The sequence below is a fragment of the Triturus cristatus genome, chromosome 7 (assembly GCF_964204655.1).
Source record: "Triturus cristatus chromosome 7, aTriCri1.1, whole genome shotgun sequence".
Classification (NCBI taxonomy): Eukaryota; Metazoa; Chordata; class Amphibia; order Caudata; family Salamandridae; genus Triturus; species Triturus cristatus.
Window position 1 is genome coordinate 578535094 of NC_140590.1, and position 22890 is coordinate 578557983.

Below are 22890 nucleotides of genomic sequence, written 5' to 3' on the forward strand. Positions count from 1 at the left end.
AGGTGTAGTAAGGCAGCTGGTACTCGATTAATGCACACAAATGCTGCTCATTATTTATGTATTAAAAGTGCAACTTTGTCTATTTGGTATACCCAAGTAGTTTGGTGGGCGCAGTCACAGCAGCCACACACGTTTAAACATACATAGCGCTTCTAATAAACACAAGCACAGCGAGATACAACTTGGAGGATGTCCAAGGTCGTACGTGCTGCTATGTGTTGTGCGGCATTCAGTGGTGCAAGTCAACCTTTAGGTAGACCCACTAAAATAGCATTGCCAGAGTGACAGGGGGTGTGCAGTTCATCAGCGAAGAAGGCGGGCATTTCAATGGCATCGGTCTCCATTGTCTACTTGACTCCATTTATCATCCATCATGAAATCCTGAAGAAGACCCAAACGCTAAGCGGCTATCGACCAAGAATGTGCCAGAAAGACTCACTTTGCCATCCTCACAGAAGCCGAACAAACACACATGCCTGTCACAAAAAGAATGGCCCATTGTAAAAAAGAACTACCCTTTCTGGGCTTTGCTCTTAATCATTCTGTGCTGTGCAGTGTGTATACTTTTTCACACATCTTTCCTTTATCTACTTCTTTCGAGAGAAGAAAGGAAGAACGTGAATGAGTGGAGCGGCAGCTCAGAGGGGACTGGGGAAATATTGTGTTTTTTCCTTCATTCTTCACAATGTGGTTTGTAGAATGTTGCGCCTTTCCTCAGTGAAGCAAGTGAGGCCAAAACAGCCTTCCATTTTATTATGAAGTTGGTGCTTGGTTGTTCATATCTGAGTGAATTGCCTTTACATCTTGATTTTCTCTGTTCTTTCTGCAGGATGTTGGAGTACTCTCTGGACCTACAGAATGTCAGTTTCTCAGCTGTGAGGACAGTTCGCGTCCTGAGACCACTCAGAGCCATTAATCGAGTCCCAAGTGAGTAGCCTCCAGGGAGCCATTGGGACTTGGGTTGAATTATTAGATTGTTACGGGTAGGGTGAGGATGGAGGGCATAACACCACACGGATGGCATGGAAAAGTTCACACCGAAGGGGAGAGCCTAACGTACAGTGGACTCCTGCCGGGGAACGAGCCCACTGTTACCACAAATTAACGTATCTGCGGCTGAAGGCCCCAGAAGACTTCTGTGTCAATTACATTTTTTAACCTTCTGAAGTGGACTTGAACATCCTTTGATGTGTAGGGCTGTGCCGTGGGCCTCAGTGTCCATTACCCTGTGGCTGTGTCCTGCATAAGCTGCGACAGGAAGAGCTCAGAAATACGTCACTTCCATGGGATTGGCGGCCCTTGAATCAATGTACGTGAACTTTCCTCTGCCTTATCTCTCTCTAAGGATTGTCTTGTCAGCTGCTTTGCCTCCTACATCGTTACCTCGGTGCAGGTCAGAAATGCAATGATGAATTATGTCCGAGTTGAGATCTTACACAGTGATAAAAAAAGCCAATAATCCTTCACAACTTAAATTCTGCTAGAATGTTGTTGTAGAATTGTTCTTTTTCTGCTCCTGTGGATACAAAGGGGGATTAAAGGCTGTAGCCGACTGCAAAAACATGTTTAACAGGCCCTTAAGATGCACAGACAGAATCTCAAAATCCTCGAAATGTCAGCCAAACGAATCAAACCGATTTATTTTGCATGTCATTTTTGCTGCTGCAAAGTGGTAGGCTTCGGCTGGTACTCAGTAAATGCATATGTCTTATAACATTGCCTGTTTGGGCATTTAAATTATTTTTACATTTTGAACAATACAACTTTATTGCGATTATATCATATTTTTCCATTGCATTACAAACATTGCATTACATGCATATGCGACATAATATCTTTTAATGTTCAATTCCGTTATGTTAACGTCCATTACTAGAGAACCATATTTAGGTTGGATAATAATGTGTTGTTAATAATGATAAGGACTTCAGAGTACCTAATATGGGGAGCTCGGTTTCTAAGCACGTGACTTAAAACATGGCCATTCACAGGATGGATACATGGGTCATGGCTTCACTGTAGAACAAACTTCAAAAGTAATGTCAGGAGTGTTTTCTAGATGCTTCCATCCTCAGAGAGACAGAAGGGCCTTGTTTAGTTATTGTAAAAGCTATGTATAAGGTGGAACAGGCATGGAGAAAAATTATAGTCTTGAATCAAAATATTTTACAAAATAGCTTAAAAACAAAATGTGACCCTGATATCTCTCGCAAAGAGAAAGTATTATGAGGAATGTGTAGAAAAAGCAGCAAACAAACACAGGGAAATCTTTAAGATTGTGAAGGATTGTACTGATCCTGTGGCTAGCCAAAGAAGTAAGGCTTCATCGGTGGACTGGTGTGAGCACCTCACACTATTCTTCCACAACAAAGTCCAAGCAATTCAAAACAGTCTTTCCGTAATTTATATCCCGGATGTGACTCTTGTCAGATGGCTACACCGATTTCCTGTGGCCTCTTGGAGGTCAATACTATCTCTCTGGAAGACTCTAGCACAGCGATTTTAAATCTCAAGTCAGGTTCTCCTAATGATCCTTGTCCTCCTACCACTTTGGTTTTAGTTGTGGACATTATTAACCCGATTTTGAAAGCAATGTTGAATAAGTCCCTTGTCACGGCCATGGTGCCTTTGTGTTAGAAGACAGCAAAAATCGTTCCTCTACTAAAAAAGCCTAATGCGGATCCAGCTGTCTCAGGCAATTAAAGGCCAATTTCCCTTCTTCCAGTGCCTGCTAAAATAGTTGAAAAACTTGTCGATCAACAACTCTCAAGTTATCTGAAGCCAATAGGCTTCTTCCGAGCCAGTCGGGTTTTAGATCTAGGCATAGTACTGAGACTGCCTTGGTGGAGATCTCGGATTGTATAAGAGGTACCATTGATGCGGGTGACAGGGCAGTCCTGGTATTGCTGAACCTGTCAGAAGCATTTGACACGGTCCCATATGACAGGTTGCATACATGCTTTGGTGAGATTAACATTAGAGATAATGCCCGGAACTGGCTTAATTCCTTTCTTGAGGACAGGAGTCAGGAAGTTTGACTACCACCCTATTCTTCTACTAGTCGAAAGGTGTCAGTCGGAGTCCATCACAACTCTGCACTTAGTTTCACTATGTTTAGCATCTTTTTGTCACTTTCAGCTAAGGTTGTAGAATCATTTGGGGCTAAGATTATTTCTTAGGCTGATGACACCCAGATCCTCTTTACCTTTAGCAACGGGCTTTCTATCGAGTCAAATGTTTTTCAGCCCTGTCTCTCAGCGGTTTTTCAATGGTTGACATGCAACCATTTGAAATGCAACAGAGAGAAGACAGAGGTGCTCAGTTTTGGACATAACTTTGCCTTAAACTTAGATATCCATTGGTCTACAGGGATACCTTCACCAGACACTCTAGCTGCTCCTGTAAAAAACTTAGGGATCAAATTTGACAATGAAATGTAATTTCATAATCAAGTTGTTTCAGTGGTTCGTGCATTTTGTATCATTTTCAACTAAGATTATTGTGATATTGGCCCTGGTGATGTCCAAATTGGACTACTCCAACGCATTATATGGAAGGTTGCCAACATTTCTCCTGAATAGACTTCAGGTCGTTCAGAATGTAGCAGCATGACTGGTTCTGGGTTTGCCAGGACGGGAACATATTTCTTGTCATTTGTGCAATTTGCACTGGCTTCCCATTGGAAAATGGATTCTTTTTAAAGTAGCGCTCTTCATGCACAGGGCTCTCCATCATTCTGGACCGGACTACCTCTCGGCTAGAATTCCTTTTTATAGCCTTGAAGAGTTTTACACTCATCTGGTAATCATCTGCCCAAGGTCCCTACGGTTCGTCTGTCCACTGCGGGAGGTCGCTCTTTTTCCTTCCTAGGCTCTGAATGGTGGAACAAGTTCCCTTTTGACCTGCCTCAAACAAAGGCTGAAGTCTGTTTAAAGAAAAAGCTTAAGACCTGGATTTTCTCTCAGTAATCACCTTCTGTATCTGCTTCTTTTCACAGATCGTATAGTGCCGGGACACTCTTGAGCAGCCGTTCGCTCTATAAACCCCTACACATTCACATTCATTCTTCTGCTTTCTATGAGGATTTTAAAGGATATATCAACATAGGAGCAGAGAGCACAAAGTGTGGCCAGCAAGATGTGTGTTTTATTTTGAAATCTTTAGTATTCATCTCACCAGAGCTTCATTAAATTCAAAGGCAAATATCATGGACCATGTCTAGTGGAATTGGGAATCTCCTTTATATAAGGTCTTTAACTCTTCTGTTGTGAGAGGTGTGGTGGGAAGTGGCAATAAAAGTAGTTTTCTGAGACTGGCCGAGGTGTCCTTAGTCTATCAACTCTGTAAGATAATGTTGCTAATGGTGCAGACAAGATTGCTGTTGTGCAGAAAAAGGTGCATTTTAGTGCTAAGCCAGACACTTGTATATTGCAATATTTTATGATTTATGTACATTTTTTGCACCTCGGAACCATCTCAAGGTGCTAACATCCGAACCTAAGCTGCTTGCAAAGCTTGCTTATGTTTACAAAAAATATATGGAAATTGTATTTTAAAATGATTCACTTAGCATTTCACGCAAACCATTCTGCAGTGAGCCGAACTTACTCTCTTAGCTTGCTGACTGTCTTTTGTGGCTGGCTATGATTGATCAAGCAAAGCCTACTTCAAGCACCCCAAACACGCTTGTTGCCTGCATGCATATAGACTCCTGTCCATGGCCACATATTCTGGTAACTCTGTTAGTGTGTGGGAATGGCTGGGGAAGAGTGGGAGGGAATAAATGTATTTTGTGGGTGGACAGGCATGTGCTGAACTTGGAACGCTTATTACCTTCTTGCCTTTCCTCAAAAAACACCTGGTCTTTCTCCCCTCTTCTGCAGGTATGCGCATCTTGGTCACACTTCTGCTGGATACGCTGCCCATGCTGGGGAATGTCCTGCTACTCTGTTTCTTTGTGTTCTTCATCTTTGGCATCGTTGGGGTGCAGCTGTGGGCTGGGCTGCTCAGAAACCGCTGCTTCCTTCCTGAAAACTTCAGCCTGTAAGTAGCTGATAATACCGTTGGAGGTGCAGGAAAGGTCTTGGATGCTACAATACTAGTGAGATTGCCCATCACTGAAGAAGTAAGATTCATTAGGCAGATAGACGTTGGCTTTGTGCCTTGTAATCCTTGAGTTAGATTATTAGCTTGTTGGCCACTGTATGTTACCTTCAGGAAGAATTTCCTCTAAGAACATTTTGCTTGGCTGTGTCAACTTTCAGTTCCATGCTGTCAAAAGGATGCTTTTTTGTGCTCTGACACAGGTACATGCTCTTTAAGGTGTGAACATGTCTTCAGTCTTCACTGGAAGAATGCCTCTCATGCTCAGAGGTTCTCATTGAGCTTATAATGACTATTGATGGTGGGAAAATAACGACTGCTTGTGACAACAGGCCATAAGTCATGGCAGTGACAAGCTTTAAAAAGCTGCTGACTCACCCAAATGCCAGGGGAAGTGGAAGTGACATCATGCACTCTCTGTCTTACTGATGATATCACTGTGTTGGCCGCTTGTCTCACTTTTCACCCTCCAACAATCTCCTATTAGCTGCCAAAAGGGTTGGGGAAAACAAGGATTAGAAACTACAGAAAGGAAACATGGATCTTGAATCTCTCTTTACTTTTTAGGTTTCGTCTGCACTACGCTTTTGAGGTCCTTGTGAAATCTGTTATATTTAATATAAATCTTAAAACGGGCTTACATCCTACCCTTACTTTTCATTGCTAGGTGTGCTTGCCACTTTTTTTTCCTCCATTTCGATTGGCTGTAGCATACCATTTTCTGTTGTTCCTCATGTGTTTCTCTTATCAGTGTCCCAAGACCCAAGTACTGTTTTCATCCTATTTTGTTGAACTCTTTTTTAAAGGTTTTGTCTGCACGTTTTTATTTCACTGTTGTATCAATCTTTTGTATTCGTCAATCTCGCTCCTCACACCCTTTTGTTTATTCTTCATCTAATGTTTCATTTTCTTTATTTGTATAACCTCTCTGCATTTCAGCATTAAAACACGCAGATCAGAATTAAAATACACTAATGCATGAGGCTGAAGTTAATCTGGTGAAGTTATTTACAAGCTTCTCGCTGCCAACAGATATGCAAAGATATGCAAATGGAAGTTGAGAAATACTGGTTGCCTGAGACATTTTTGAGTGCAAAGGCATAATGTACACATGCACACCTGAGAAAATAGGGCATGCAAATACGGAGAGCTTCAACCAACGGAACACCAGCCCTGAGGAACGTCGCAGCCCAGTCAATTCCAGCAGGATACAACCAAGAAAGAACAATTCACAGCAGACCCTTAGGGCAAAGGCCGTGACATGACTAAATCTCAGCTAAAATCAGAAATTCTTAACACCCCAATGTACGAGAGTAGGATCTGCTTCTTCTAGTTACTCCCACTTTTTGATGATGCTCCACTGTTTTTCTGCTAATCAGGACCCCGGCCTAGCTGCTTTCTCACTAAATTGATTGCATGTACTTTAGGTACATTTCAGATTGGATTCTGGGGTACCCTTATAAGTCCCTAGTATATGGTATACTATGTACCTAGGGCATAGGTACCCCCGAGGCCTCTCAGGGGCTACAGCATGTATTATACCACCCCTGGGAGACCATTCAAAATGACACAACAGGTCTGCTACAGCAGCCTGTGTAAGGTGGTGTATGCACCACTGGCCTTATCAAAGCTGAAGGCAGGGTGCTGGGTTTTATGTGAGAGGGCGCCCATGCATGAGCAGAGCCCCTCTGCAGCTTTCGGAACCTCTATTCCGGGGTTGTTTGTGATGCAGCCTACCATATACTCCTAAGTGCATTATAACCTCACGGTAAATGCTAACTTTAAAACGGCTGCATGGAAACATGTTGTGTTTGGTGTCAAACCCCTTGGAATCATACCTCCACACCAGTAACTGATGTGGGAGGTATGATTCCACCCTACTAGAGGGAGAAACATGACAGCACCGGTACACCCGGTACCAGCTTCACAGACCCTGGCATCACAAAATGGATGCTGCCAGCCACAGACACGAGTCTGCCCTCCTGCTGCTGGATGAAACTCCAGCAGGGGACGCTTGGACAATAGGTTTCCTGTCACAGGGAGGTATGACCACCTTCCAGACAGGCTTTAGTGTATTAGGGTTGGGTGGGTGCACTCCAAGAGTGCTTTGATGTCTGCACTGGTGGCACATTTGGTGTCCCTGTGCATAGTCCAGCTCAAACTGGTTGCAGGGGCTATCAGCCCCTGCTTTGGCACGAAACTGGAAAAGGACCTGGGTGTAGCCACCCCTCTGTCCTGACCCTCCCATAGGTGGGTCCCCGGAGGGGAACAACATTTACAACGCAACTTTTACAACGCACTACACTTACAACGCATTTTTTACAACGCAACATCCATTACAACGCATTCCATTACATAGCATGACACTACAACGCATTTTTAAAAACTACCTTTACAACGCATTCCATTACATCGCATACTACCTTTACACCGCATACCATTACAACGCATAATATTACACTACACTGTCCAACACTTACCCTACTGTTGCACCCCCTGGAGTTAGAATAGTAATTTTTACCCCTATACTATCCAACACTTTCCCTACTGTTGCACCCCCTGGAGTTAGAATAGTAATTTTTACCCCTATACTATCCAACACTTTCCCTACTGTTGCACCCCCTGTAGTTAGAATAGTAATTTTTACCCCTATACTATCCAACACTTACCCTACTGTTGCACCCCCTGGAGTTAGAATAGTAATTTTTACCCCTATACTATCCAACACTTACCCTACTGTTGCACCCCCTGGAGTTAGAATAGTAATTTTTACCCCTATACTATCCAACACTTTCCCTACTGTTGCACCCCCTGGAGTTAGAATAGTAATTTTTACCCCTATACTATCCAACACTTACCCTACTGTTGCACCCCCTGGAGTTAGAATAGCAATTTTTACCCCTATACTATCCAACACTTACCCTACTGTTGCACCCCCTGGAGTTAGAATAGTAATTTTTACCCCTATACTATCCAACACTTACCCTTCTGTTGCACCCCCTGGAGTTAGAATAGTAATTTTTACCCCTATACTATCCAACACTTTCCCTACTGTTGCACCCCCTGGAGTTAGAATAGTAATTTTTACCCCTATACTATCCAACACTTACCCTACTGTTGCACCCCCTGGAGTTAGAAAAGTAATTTTTACCCCTATACTATCTAATACTTACCTTAAATGCAATTTAATATTATGCGTTGTAATGGTATGCGTTGTAAAGGTAGTATGCGATGTAATGGAATGCGTTGTAAAGGTAGTTTTTAAAAATGCGTTGTAGTGTCATGCTATGTAATGGAATGCATTGTAATGGATGTTGCGTTGTAAAAAATGCGTTGTAAGTGCATGCGTTGTAAAAGTGTGCGTTGTAACGACATACATCCGTCCCCGGAGTTTGTCCCACCCCTTACTAGGGTATGAAGTAGGATCCCCTGGCTACAGGACTTTAGATTTACCTGGACGAAACTCTGCTACAGAATCCCAGAGCTTCAACTATCTACACGACGTTTGATGACCGAAGAATCTCCCTTGGCGTAAAAGAGTTACTCCCCTGCAGGGCAGGCACCAAAGATGCATCTGTCCGGTTTGCAAGTACGCTGCTCCTGAAGGACTCCGAAGATCTTGAAACACAGGAGGTGGGTTTCCAAGCTTCCTCGAGGCTGATCCATGCTCTCAGCAAACCTGAGATCCAAAGCCCTCGTGGGGACCGTGCAACCCGAACCCCTGGACACCGTGCACATTTGCAGCAGCATATGCTTTTGGCAATCCCTGAGGCTGTGCCTTGGGCTACTTGTAGTCCAGACCCCGAGCAGTGACTCCACTGAAGATTACTGACCTACACTCCACGAGTGTCCCGTGGGGTGGTATTTAGTGATTACTCTTGAGGTCCCTTCCCGATCCCTTGTCCGTCAACTTGTGGGTCCCTGAGAAGGGTACTTTAACTTTCAAAGGGCTTACCTGGTTGCTCCAGACGTGCCCTGACTCTCCATCACTTGGGGAGTCCCCAGGACCTTGCTGGTCCCCACCGAAGCATCTTTACTCTAACCACGTGGGTTGCAGTTGCCAAGGCTTGTTGTCTCCAATCCAGACACTCCTCCCCCCCCCCCACCACCCCCTCTCCACCCCTCTCTCCCCACACCCCCAGCACTAGACATCCTTCGTGGGACAGCTCGCCTGCGGACTTTGGTCATCGTCGACATCTCCTGGTCCCCGTGGCTGCAGAGTCAAGCTTCACCTCTTCGCACCTAAAACACCCGACATCGGTAGGCATTCGTCTATCGTGCCCCTGGTCACTGGCAAGTGACCCAGACACTGTCCCCTCTGCTTTCAGGTTCTTCTCAGCTCTGATCCAGGCTTGGATCACACCGCACACTTTTCCTCTTCACAGCAGCAGCACTTTGCAGCATCACGCCAACGAAGATTCCCAACACCATTTGACACCTATGCACCCGGCTTCCCTGGGTGAGGTAACACGAGTACTCCGGTGCTCACATGGGTGCGGGCCTCAGAACCTTCTAAGTTTGAAAGGGTTTGCTCAAAGTCCTCTCCTAAGTGTCCTTAAGCTTTAAAATTCCAACCGCGACTTTCCCATAGGATTTTAAGGAGCTCACGACTGTGTTCTCACACTGCACGCGTCCCCCGTGGCTCCCCTGTGTCACTACCTTGGGTCGTTCTTTGGAGTCCCAGAGATTCTACATGCTCTAGGCACTGTGTCTAGTCAAGTTGTGGTTTTTATACCACATTCTTAATATATGGTTTGGTCTCCCCCTGGGGCCCACTGTGTATTGTGCTGTTTACTGTCGTTCTAGTGTATTAATATTGTGTGCCTTGCTCTCTAATCTCATAAAGAGGTTAGTAGAGAGTGTTTAGTAATAAATACATATATTTTATATATATACCTTGTGTGCTTCTCCTTTCATTTGGTCATTCAGGAGGTTATAATCTGGTAAACCAAGCTGCTTTACATTCCTTCGAGACTAAGCCTGAAGGCAGCTCTCCATAGCTACCGCTAGGATAGCTTTCAATAAAGGTTGTCTTTAACCTAATCATCAATAAGGGTTGTTTGGACTGGTACAGGGTGCCCACTTTAATTAGTGGACAGCATGTGCCAGGTCAACTTCTCACACTCTACTTCATCTAACATTTTCGAAACATTTGTACCATACGTTTGGATACGCTCTTATTTACAAAGGCCTCTGCACTGCCATACACAATCCTCAGTTATTCATTCCAGACCATGCCTACTTTTAGACATGTCGTTCTCCTGCTTTTAAAAACTTCTGTAGGAACAAAGAAAGCATAGACTGTTTGACTCCCTTTAAGATGGCCGAAATTCTAGACCTGATATCATAAAGTGCATGCGTTGACATCTGAGAGTCCTTTCGGAGTTTTAATTTTGGCGTTGGTTGCCATGGCTGTAGTTGAACAATGGCCTGTTTGAAGATAGGGTTATGTCTCAAGTACTTCTTGGACTTGCCTGTTTTTTCCCCGTAGGGATACTAGCAGTAGATAGGTAGGAGAACACAACCAGTACTAGGGAGACAGGTCCCTATGCACTTCAGGAGGGCATCATGCCATTTTTGTGTTTGGAGTGTTTACCAAGAGGCAGGCGTGGGGCTATAATTTATAGCCTCTTTTTCTCCCTTTTGTGTCTGTAGTATGTCTTGAGTACAGCTATTGTCGGTGTCCAGGGTGTTTACTGTGAATATATCTCTTTACTACGCATGTGATAGATCGCATGCCATTGCAACACAGTTGCTACAACAACCGCATTGTTACATCGCAAACCATTACATCGACTTGCTGTCGGGGCGCACTGGACTGAGGAATAGTATAATTGACTATTCCTACTCCAGTTTGTGTAACAGCAGGGAAGGTGTTGGATTGTAAATCCAACACCTTCTGCCCCCTACGGCAAGTCGTTGTAATGACTTGCGATGTAATGGTGCGCGATGTAACAACGCGGTCGTTGTAACGACTGCGTTGTAATGGCATGTGATGCGTTGCATGTGATGTAAACGCTGTTTCCCATTTACTGTCCTCTGTTCCCGTGAAATGAGATAGTAGTTGAGGTTGACCTCCGCAGACACCGAGGCATGGAAGAGCAGGAAAACCGTTTTGGCATAGCTCCATGGGGTGCAGTTCCCCGCAAGGTGTATTTGAGTGGTGTGCCTGAACTTTCAGCTGCCCAGAATCGTGCACAGGTGTCCGCGCTTCTAAGCAGCTGTAAAGAGACAGCTATCGAGGCCCAGAGCAGTGTCAACTACCGTCTGGACTATATATTGTAGAGCATGCAACTACACAGTGTGCAGGTAAAGTGCTGAATGTCCCTTCCAGAAACATGCTTTGGTCACCGCAGTGCTTCACCCTCGGAGTCTGGGCACTACATATCTAGGGACTGGATACTACCCCACAAACAGCCAAATTGCAAGTCTGCTGAATTTACTTGTTAATTATTGTTAATTATTGCTTCACAGTATTTTGGTTTATATGCCAGTAGTGTCTCTCCTTGGAAGGGTGGTCCCCACTATAAAGCTGCAAAACCACCAGCCACCATCTCCCCCACCCCATTCTTCTTAGTCCTCAATTATTGGGGTTGGATTGCCTGCACTGCCATCCCTTCTTCCCCTGCAGTCCTGGTCAATTTTGCATACTTATGATAACAGTGGCCAGTAAATTATCTATGCCCTGGCTCCCCTTTCATCAGAGTGCCATTTTGTTGCCATGCTGCATTTCAACAAATAGGTGACCACGTCCTCCGTAGCCACCTCAGCTTACAAGAGCTCCCTCACTATCTCTCTTCAGGGCGGCATGCTCCCTCTCTGTCTGAAGCTTGTTCCTGTTTTATGAGACAAGAGATAACAAGTCAGTGCAAAGGGCATCAGTGAGCAAGCAAGGGGAAGTATGTGCCAACTGACATCCGTGTTGCCACTCTTATTGTCTTAATAAAGTATCCTTTCTTAGCACATAAACTTCTAGCATGGATGTAGCCAGCATTGTCGAAGAAGGCGGTGGGGGGTAAGTTATATAATATGTCATGGTGCTGTTGGGCACGTGGAAAGTCCGGGTGCCTGGCGAGCATAACCATGAATAGTGTGTTTAAACGTAGGTATCAATGACCTATGTGTAATCATTATGCATTGGCCAAAACATGGTAAAATGAATTGGTCAATTTACAGAGGGTTGTTCATTTTTAATAACGTTAGGTTAATAGTATAGACATAGCTGTTCTTCCGCCTACCTTGAGACACTATTATTTGGTATTTAAACTAACTAATTGCTCTCTCAGAAACCTTCAGGGTGCCCATAGAGTTCATTAGCATGTGCTTAGAGAACTCAGACTGCCCCTACTCTCAGCTGGGCCTTAAATGCTCCCAAGTGGCCAACCATGCTGTGTCTTCAGATACCTCTAGTATGCCCTCAAGAGACAGTGATCTTTTGCATGGTATTCCACCAGATTTTCTCTTCTTTTGTTGAACCCATTTTTGTTGGCCATACGATTCTGCACGCTTTATTCCTGCTAACCAGTGATAAAGTGCTTGTGCTCTCCCTTTAAACCTGGTAAAATTGTCATATACCTAAATGGCACATTCACTTTACTTATAAGTCACTAGTATATGGTAATATACGTACCCAGGGCAAGTGTATTAAATGCTACTAGTGGACGGCAGCACTCATTATGCCACCCACTAAAGTAGCCCTGTAAAACATGTCTCCAAGGCATGCAGTTTTAAACTGGTACTTTGACATACCAAAATACACCTTTTAACAGGTCTAAAACTTCATTTTTTAATGTTTATAAATCACTCCTAAGGTAGATCCTAAATGCACATAGGGCAGGGTATATGGTATGTATTTAATGTTTTACAAGCCCTGGCAGTGAAAATCCTCCAAAGTTGTTTTTCAAGGTGGGAAGAATGCTCTCCCATAGGAACACACTGGGTTACATTATAACAATGTATAGTGCTCAATTTCAAGGATTATAATAGTAATTTAAAATCCAACTTTATGGTCAAATTAGATTTTATATTACTATTTTGAAAATGACACTTATAGAAAGTTGTCACTTTCCTGCATAAGCCAAAAGGGGCCTTTTGCCAGTGTCCAGTGTCACCTGACTGCTGATGGCTTCCCTGTCGTGAGATGTGAATTGCTGCCAGGATGTGAATAAAGGGCTCGGTATGGAGATGTCCTTTTCGTCTGGGAGCAGAATGGCTTGGGGGCTGTGCCCATCCCCTGTCAGAGCTTCAAAAAAGGTCTACCCTGTCACTGGAAAAGATAGCTCACATATAGGCCTGCCTCCCTTTTGTCTTGCTAGTCAGTTTTGCTCCATATCTAGTGGGATGGGGGAGCTTCCTCAGGAGGACTGGTTTGGAGTGACTACAAGGGAAGGGTTTACCCATTATCATAGCCACATCTCTGGGTGGGCATAGGGAGCTCTGACCAGGGGAAGAAAAGTTCTGCCATGTTGGATTTAGATAGAGAGGGGCACTGTCGGATAGTTTACAGTAAAACACACAGGAGGTGCTGCAAAAGTTGGCAGGGTTAACCATTAACTAGGGAGTGGCCAGGAGTTTCCACCGGCCACAGGCTGGCACTGGGCAGAAATGTGATATCCCCAGCACCCTCTTCAGAACACTTCTTGGATATGAATCAAAGGAGAGTCTGCCCTGCTGTCTTACGAACCTGAAGGAAGACTGAATGAGCTTGCTTTTCTAAAGGCCCTTTCCATGCAACTGCCCAGCTGACCAGTACCAAATGGACATGCCCTGGAACCTGCCGGTGAAGTCTATTTGAGTGAGTCCTAGCCCCAAAGTGGTGCTGTGGTAACACCCAGGTCCTGGACCATTGGCTGGTGTTAGAGCATACTCCTCCTGTCCCCAAACTGCAAGATCTAGGACTTGGAAACTTTTTGCCTGGGGAACTAACAGAGACCAGAATTACCATAGAAGCCGCAGTAGTCGACATCGAATCGCCAGTCGGCCTCAGCTTGCTGCTTTGCCCCACTGAGAGAGATCTGACATCCAGAGAGGTTTCTAAGTAAGAATGTGGAGGGCTTTATCAGGACCGATGCCGAGCAGCGACCCATCGCCATTATGGCCTTCCTGGGCACAGACTTCAGACTTTGCCCACTCTGAGCTTTCCCATCCTTATCGATTACTACACCGGGACCCCACTTTTCAGCCACTTGCTGTCGTCAAGCCCCACTTCGAATCCAGCTTTCCCCTCTGGAGACTCGTCTGCAACCACTTTTTTCCATCAAAGTTTCTAAGTCTGAAGGTAAACTTTACACAGGGATGAACCTGGGACCCCATCTTGGTCAACCTTAACTTTTGACTTTGACTTAGTCTAGCGCAACCAGATATCTGTGATTAGAGCTTTGTCCTTTTTGGCATTATTTCTAATTCAAACTTGATAAATTCATGTCACTGGTTCTACCTATTGGATTTTTGTCGTTTTAGTGTCATTTTATTTTTAACATATTCTTAATTTTTCAAAATTGGTTTAGTATTTTTCTTCTGTTATGTTTTCACTTTATTACTGTTTGAGTGTTGCCTAAATACTTTACTCATTGTCTTTAATCTCTCTTAAGCCTGACGGCTTGTGCCAAGCTACCCGAGGGTTACGCACAGGTTTGTTTAGTGACCTTTTTAGTTCATTCTGATAAATGCTGTGATTTTTGTTTTTTAGGAGAGTTTTCACCGCCCCCCTCCCCAACTAATACTCCAATTTCTTACACTCAGTCACCAACAGCCGGTCCTAACACTCCCTCAGACTGCCCTTGGAGATTCCCAATGTGACCTCAGACATCTGCAGAAGGCCCTAAAATTACCCTTGTTCCACACTCAGCGACAATCTGCTGAACCTCAGAGCTCACCTCCCGACACAACCAGCTGCCCTTCAAAGAGCACCAACCAGCCTTCACACACATCCCTTTGGTCCATAGATACTCGTTCATCTGGCCCTTGCATACCTTCTGAGATACCTCCTCATCTGGCCAAGTTGGCCTGGTCTTCAAGGACTGGGGCAGGCAATTTGCTCCACAGTTCCACACTCTAGCTATTCCTCAGACTTCGAGCACCTCTGGAGGCTGTAAGCATTGACACAAAGAGACCCCAACCCCTTATAAATGTGTAACTCATGTGCACAATACACCTCATGGGCAGAAATTATGGATTAAGGAAGGGGAGAAAAGCGATGCATGGTGAATATGCTGAAAGCATAAGTGCTGCACACCTTACTCTTCTGAGTATGCATAATCTGCATAAAAACCATTTGCATATTTAATTTCAGCAGATGCTCGGGGAACCTGCTCCGGAAGAGTATTTAAAACCTCGCCAGTATAGGGATGTGTCTCATTTGGTGGTTTGAAGGAGGGCGGGCCACTGAAATCCCTCCAACAGAGGCGGAGTGATGAGAAGATTCCGCCATCTGTTTTTTGCGCGAGCAGTGCAGCACGCGTGCTCCTTTGGAACACTGCCATTTCCATGATTAAGAAATGCATATCTCTCTGCTCTATTTTACAAATGCAAAATGACAGCTTCATTCTCTTCAAATTAACCGCTCTGGATCTGAAAGTCTCACAACAATGATTTTTAAAATGCTTGGGAACATTTTGCAAATATTTTGTCGGTGGACTGAAATAGCTGCATTTTCAGTGCTTCTGACACATTCAGTTTTCCTGTTAACAGCCAGCTGTGTGTTGAGCTTGTTAAGGGCCAGGCTGAGAGTGTCACAAGAAGTTAACATTTCACTTCAGTTGGCATTGATCACCGTCTTCATCCTCAGGTTTCAAACAGTATCTTCCTACTGTGCCCCATTAACAAACGAGTTCACGTAAAGCACCCCGGGGGAGCAGGACTAGAGGGTCTGGAATCCTAAGACCAGGAGGACTAGGACCAGGAGCATCCTGGTGACTAGGACAAGAGGACCAGGAAGGCTAAGACCAGGAGCACTAGGACCAGGAGCATCCTGGGGACCAGGACAAGAGGACCAGGAAGGCTAAGACCAGGAGGACTAGGACCAGGAGCATCCTGGGGACCAGGACAAGAGGACCAGGAAGGCTAAGACCAGGAGGACTAGGACCAGGAGCATTCTGGGGACCAGGACTAGAGGGCCAGGAAGTCTAAGACCAGGAGGACTAGGACCAGGAGCACCCTGGGGACAAGGACAAGAGGACCAGGAAGGCTAAGACCAGGAGGACTAGGAACAGGAGCATCCTGGGGACCAGGACAAGAGGACCAGGAAGGCTAAGACCAGGAGGACTAGGGCCAGGAGCATCCTGGGGACCAGGACAAGAGGACCAGGAAGGCTAAGACCAGGAGGACTAGGATCAGGAGCATCCTGGGGACCAGGACAAGAGGAGCAGGAAGGCTAAGACCAGGAGGACTAGGACCAGGAGCATCCTGGGGACCAGGACAAGAGGACCAGGAAGGCTAAGTCCAGCACGAGGAGCCTAGGAGAATAAAGAGTAGAAAGAAGAGGTAGAGGAGGACCACAAGGAGTGCCAGCAAGAAAACCAGGAATTCCATGAGGAGAAGCAGGACCAGAACAGAGCTGAAGAACAGGGACCGAGTGGACAAATACCTAACCATGATGAGCAGGAGGAGCAGCAAGGCCAGGATGTAGACAATCAGGAAGACCAGGTAAGCTGGGTCCACCAAAAAGACTTGCGAACACCAGAACCAAGAGGACCAAGACCAGGATCACCAGGAAGAAAAGGGCTGGGGAACAGGGGCAAGGGAACTATTAACAGGACGGCCAGCAGGACCAGGAACAGTAGGAAGAGGGCCAAGAATGGATAGAATACCAGAAATATCAGGAAGAGGAGGACAAGGGGCACCAACTACACCAGAGTACGGCCACCAGGAGGCCCACGGCAGGACCATTAGAATGATCAGGGAGACAAGGAGAACCAGGGTTGATTCTAGAGCACATGTACTAAGCCAAGCCATGTCTAATAAACAGTTCTAGGTAATGTTTCTTGAGACACCCTAATTTAGATACTCTCCTGTTCGTTCAGCCCTTTTAAAGCACTGACTTCAGTCAAATGCATCCTTCTTCTGCAGCGGTTCTGCTGTTTAGGTGATGCCGGAAATCTTTACTAATTTTTGCAAACTAGCAAGCTTTCTGCATACATTTACTCAACAGCACACAAGAACTTGACATTTGTCAATCAAAATGGATACATGAATAAAGTTGATGTTTAAAAATTGGTGCTGACCTTGCACATGTCCATCCTACACTTCTGCCGGTGGTATGTGCTTTTAACTCTTCGCCTTACAGCTGACTGATCACCCAGAAGGACTGAAGGAGGCTGAACACTCAAAATCAGCTTTCCTCCTGGAAAGTCAGCAGTTACCTTGAATACTTTCCTTCATGTATTTTGACAATTGTCTAGGAGGTAACGATCTAGTTCACAATGATGATTACAAAGAGCATTGTTTTGCTTGGTGTAGAGATGTTTGAACTAATAAAACATTTCCTTCTCACAATATGCTAAATGTTCGGGGCCAGAAAGTGAAGAAGGGAGTGTAACTTTTCGAAGTTCTGTGAAGTTGCAAAGATTTTTATGCACTGTAAAATCAATATGATTCTCAAGCAGAAAGAAAGAATCAAGGACAAAAATGTGCGTAAGAGAAGGGAAAGAGAAAATAGGAGTGAAAGGGGGAAATAAGAAAAAGGAGGGGAGAAAAAACAGAAGAGGTAGGATGATAAAGGAAATGGGTATACAGGAGGATGGAGATGATACAAAGGTAGTGAAGGGAACAAAAGAGCAAAACAATTAGAAAGGCGAACATATGTTAAGAAACTGTGACAAATAGGAGAAGAGGAGAAAGCAAAAGAGAAAATTACGAGAAATTATCAGACTCTAATGAAGATGGACAAAAAAGAAGAGATGGAAGATTACACGTGTTGAAAGAGAGAGTGGATAAAAGAATGTAGATAAGTGAGAAGAGGAAAAGGGAAAAGAGCAGAAGCTTGGAGACAAACTAGAAGAGAAAAGTGGAGGATGTGAGGCATATGGAAGTGGGAGAGTAAGAAATAAGAGTCAGAATTGTAAATAGGGAAGGAAGATGAGAAATGAGGACTAAGGGAAGCGCGGACAAAAGTCAAAGGGTCCAAAAATGGGTATACACCTGAGGGAGGGGAGGGGTAGGGGAGGAAAGGAGGAGAGGAGAGCACTCCGTGGCCACCATTTCCTTCTCAAAAAAATATTCCCCCTGTGCTAGCCCTCCTGTGGCCATTTATAAGGGCCAACTACCCAGAAGACATCATATATTGTTATTACGCCTCTCAGTGACTCTGCAGAGGAAAGGTGTCAAAGATGACTAGAATTAGAGCAAATGGACTTAGAGTTATGGTGCTGATATGTGATTTAAACGTTACATTCTGGTTCACTTTCTTATACTGGTCCTTATGTGATGAGTAACACCGAAGCCACCCACTAAGGAGAGCTAACAAAACATCCACAACCTGGAATCAAACAATCACACCAGCACCAAGATGATGCAACAACAATGCCGGACACTTAAAGTGTACAATAGATCAACATCCTCAGATTATTTCTAGCCTAACATTGTAGAAGTACCCTGTGTTTTTAAACACCAGACCCTATCCTGACAGATATGCAAAGGGAGTGCCACATTCCGAAAAAACAAAAAGGGGAAATGCCTCCAGTCAGCCTTCAAGGCCCTCACCAAAATGGGGTCAAGCCGAAACTCATTAACGGAGAGATCCCCAAATGACCACAGGAATTCAAAGTGGGCATATCAATGAGTTAGAAAAAATTATAGGACAAGGGAAACAACAAACAGAAACCATTCTAAACCTTCCCAAGAAGCCAGCTTCAAAATGCAAGCACACTGCAACCCAACAAGAAGATTAGGTCCACACAAGACCTAGAGAACATGCCTTATGAAGCACAACACATGCCACAATAAAACAATGAGGCAAAACACATGGAGGATAGATCGCCTCCCAAATGCATCACTACAGCCGCTTAAGCCAGAAACAGCACCCTTCTACTGCAGCAGTATGTCTGAAATCACCAAGCCAGAAACTGAATTTAGAGACATGGAAACAGGGGTGGACAAGTGAGAGGTGAAGGGGACTTCTGCAGAGGGCATTGAAGAGGAGCCAAGAAGAGCAGACCATGACGCCAAGTGGAATGGAAGCAGTCTGTAGACCTGCACAAAGACCCAAAAGAGTGGGCTCCCCACACATGCACTTCATCCTGAATACAGCCGTAGCCAGTTAGCAGAGCTGGGAGAACAGAAGCCATCACATTACTGTCCACTGTAACAACAACCACCCCTCTTCTGTACACTGCTCAGAGCTTCAGAAAATTCCTTGGTACATTACAGAGTGGGGACAGCCACATCTGACAGACACCAGACCAATGTTCAGTACCCATCAAGTAAAGGAGGCCTCTGCTGACATATGGGCCTGAATGAACACGTTTTTCTGTGATACTAATTGCTTTTGATGTATAGTAGCAATTAAACCTGAAAGTCTTTATTTAAAACATATAAATAATATGGAATATGTAAACATGGACATGTGAACTTGAGTTTATTGTTATTGTCATTTCTGTGTGTGGCACAACAATGCCTTTCATAATGAGAGTAGATTGTTATTGAATACATATGATTCATTCTTAAAGGGTGATTCCAGCCCCAGTGAGGCTGTAAATTATAAGTCTGCCCTCTGTGAAATTTGAGATATCTATCCTGCTAGAGCTTTGTCTTTGTTCTCTTGAATGGACCATAACAGCAGCAGTCACAAACTATAAAGCAAACACAAAAATCCTAACTGATCACTCCCAAGTTCTCAGCATGAAGAGTGTCCCACCGACCCAGAAGATACCCATGACCCAGCACATCCATGACCCTGAGAAGAGTCCCAAACATGGCTACAGGCATCAATGGACCAACTTAACTAAGCCAGAGGGAGCTGGGGAAAAAGAGGTTCAACCATCTCCCGGAGGGCAGACAGGCTTATCCAAAGACGCTAAACACAGGTTGGAGAGACAGATTGCCAAGTCCGGAGCACAAAAAAAACCACAAGTGAAACCAGGCACACAAAACATAGTTAGTGCTGCCAACAGGTCACCCTAAACCATCTAAAAAACAAATCGCACGAGCCTTCTGAAACTGGAAGGTGGACACAAGCATGCCTGCTTACACCTTCCACAAGACGAGCCAGAAGAACAGCAGCCCCCCACCACACAGAGTTCAGCACAGAGAAACACCACATCAAAATCCAGGCACCCCACCGATGACTTCCAGACATCCAGGCATCTCCCTGCGCATGACGAGGCATACGGAAGCAAGCAGCTCTCTCCTGTAGTCATAGTTGCCATAAATAAGTGGTCCGATAGTCCTTTATTGTACGAGATTTCTTAAAACTCCAAATGGTGTGCCCTGTATCTCGATATGATAACCTAGGCTTTTTGATGAATATGCATGTGCGCTTAGACAACACAGGAGTCAATGACACACATACAGAAAACACACAACTAGTTTGCCTAACAGTTATAGTCATGGCAATGAAAACAATTGTATCCTATCTTTTCCTGTCTCACGTGCTCATATTATTGGCTCCTTTTTTTAGGCTATTATATATCCAACAAGCATTTGCAATGCATTCGGTCTCGCCTTTGGAACCTTATAAGTATTTAGCTATGCAGCACATTCTTGTCGGAACAGCAACATTAACTCTTGTACTGTGCACTAGGCAGTAAAAGGGTGCAGCACCACAGTTTGTTATTAGGTGTACATTGGGATCTCTTGTTGCCTGTCTCAGTAAGTTCTCACTGCCCTGCTTCTCTGCCAGACACAGTAAGAGCAACGGAGGCCGCCGCGGTCTGACTCTGCTCACTGTCCAATCTCACTGCCTGCCACTGTAACCACAACATGGGACCCCTAACCTGCCTCTTTTTCTGCTCACTATTACTGTCCTATCTTACTGCCAGTCATTGTCCACTTGGTAATGCTATGTACAGTAAGCACTCACAACTTGCATTTAGGGTTTTAATAGATTATGATGCATATATGGGACTGCTGTTGATTACAAATGTTGAGTAGGAGTGGCCAAGCTACTCAAGGCTGAAGCCAGAGGCCTGACTTGCTTAAGTGGAAAACTTTTAGGACCCTTGAGTGTCTTCTGCCTGCCACCATGCTTTAACCTCAAGATACTAAAAATAAAGCATTGACCTTTGAAGTTAAAAAGGGCAACACATGATAAACATATAGTGGCTGAACTTCATAATATAAAAAAGGAAATCTAGGATTAATCCTGGCTTCCTCGCTTTTTTTTTGTCCTCATTTATCTTTAAATATGCTTTAAATTCACGAATGGAAGTTTTCCACCTTCACGGACAGCCAAATGTTTCAGGGTGATTCCGGTCACTCCTTGCGGAGAGATGGAATGGCCTAGGGCTCCGGAAGACCACTCCTTCGGCTTCGTTGTGATGGGACCAAGCCCAATCTTGATTCTTAGATGGAAATACTCTGATGTCGTGTCGTCCCCAACCATTGGGGTCAATTTATAGCATATTTTATAATCATTGGATCAGACAGCACAAAAATGAAAGATAGAACTGCACCCGTGCCCTGCAACATGACCGACATATGTGTAGAGGGGAAACCAAAAATCTAAATATCCGCAAATTTTAAGGCATTTCCTTAAATTATGTTAAACCCCGGTCCAACGTTTTTAAATCTATACCGAAGAACTTCTCTCCACCCACTTATACCAAATTACACCAAAAATGTTTTTTTCCCAATTTGTGCCAGCTTGAGCCAACTTCAATACCCTCTGAATGGAATGTATCCACTCTTCTTCTGTTGGAGAGCCCGCTGAAATGCATTTAATGCGCAGCTCTCTCTGAGTCAGCAGTAATGAAGAACAATGCTCTATGCTTTTTTGTTAAAAAAACCCCAGTTAAATCCCTCGGAAGTATCCTGAATAATATGGCCACCTTCGTTAATTTTATTTCAAACCCCATAATATTTGAAATAGTCTTACCTACTTTCTGCCAAAACGAATGTATTACCGGGCAACTCCAAAACATGTGTACCTCATTTGCTTTTTCTTCTCCACATTTTGGACACTTCTTAATTTCTTGACTTCCCATTTTCAATAGTTCTGGGGTGTCCAATAAGCTATATGAACTGTGAAGAGGTGTTTTTGTTTTTTTAAAGGTGCAGCATTTACATAAGACCATAAAAAAGACATAGATACTTGCCCAATTTTTTCGAGGTCTTCGTCCGGCAGGTCCTTCTTCCAAATCTCATTAAATGAGGCCTGCATGTCTTCTCCATTTTGGGCTAATAGCCAGTACCACTCTGATACTTCTTTGGGCTTTGTTTTGTAGAAGCAAATCTTCGATGCTAGTCCCGAGTTCCCTTGTAACTCTTTGCCGGCAGATCTTACCCAGCTACTCAACTGATAATATTTGAACTTTGAGACTGAGTTCTCACATACTGCCGATAAGTGGGGCCAAGAAATCAGTTTTGCTTCATAAATCAATTGCCCCCAGGCAGTGATACCGAAGGTACGAAGGGGAGTTGCGAGGACATCTTCTAAATACTCTGGTGTCCCTGGGGAATCCCAGACGGGTGCTACCTCGTTGTAATATGGTATCTTTAGAAGACGTCTAACATGGAACCAAAGCTTTATAGCTGAGACCAGCATCTTTAATTTAACCTTCTTAAAGTATTTTGGGTGTCCGAATTTTAAGAGAAAACACCCCGCTTGTTGAGAGAACTCTGCTGTGAGGGCCT

The 22890-nt window shown here is 44.4% G+C and overlaps 1 protein-coding gene across 9 annotated transcripts in view; it reads left to right on the forward strand.

Moving 5' to 3' along the window:
- Window positions 1–22890, forward strand: part of CACNA1G (calcium voltage-gated channel subunit alpha1 G) — an 807943-nt gene that overhangs the window by 132419 nt on the left and 652634 nt on the right. For all 9 annotated transcript variants that reach the window (XM_085617142.1, XM_085617143.1, XM_085617140.1 and 6 more), the window contains exons 3-4: window positions 830–927; window positions 4884–5043. In XM_085617142.1, the coding sequence (XP_085473268.1) occupies window positions 830–927; window positions 4884–5043 (258 nt within the window). The remainder of the gene's footprint in view (window positions 1–829; window positions 928–4883; window positions 5044–22890) is intronic.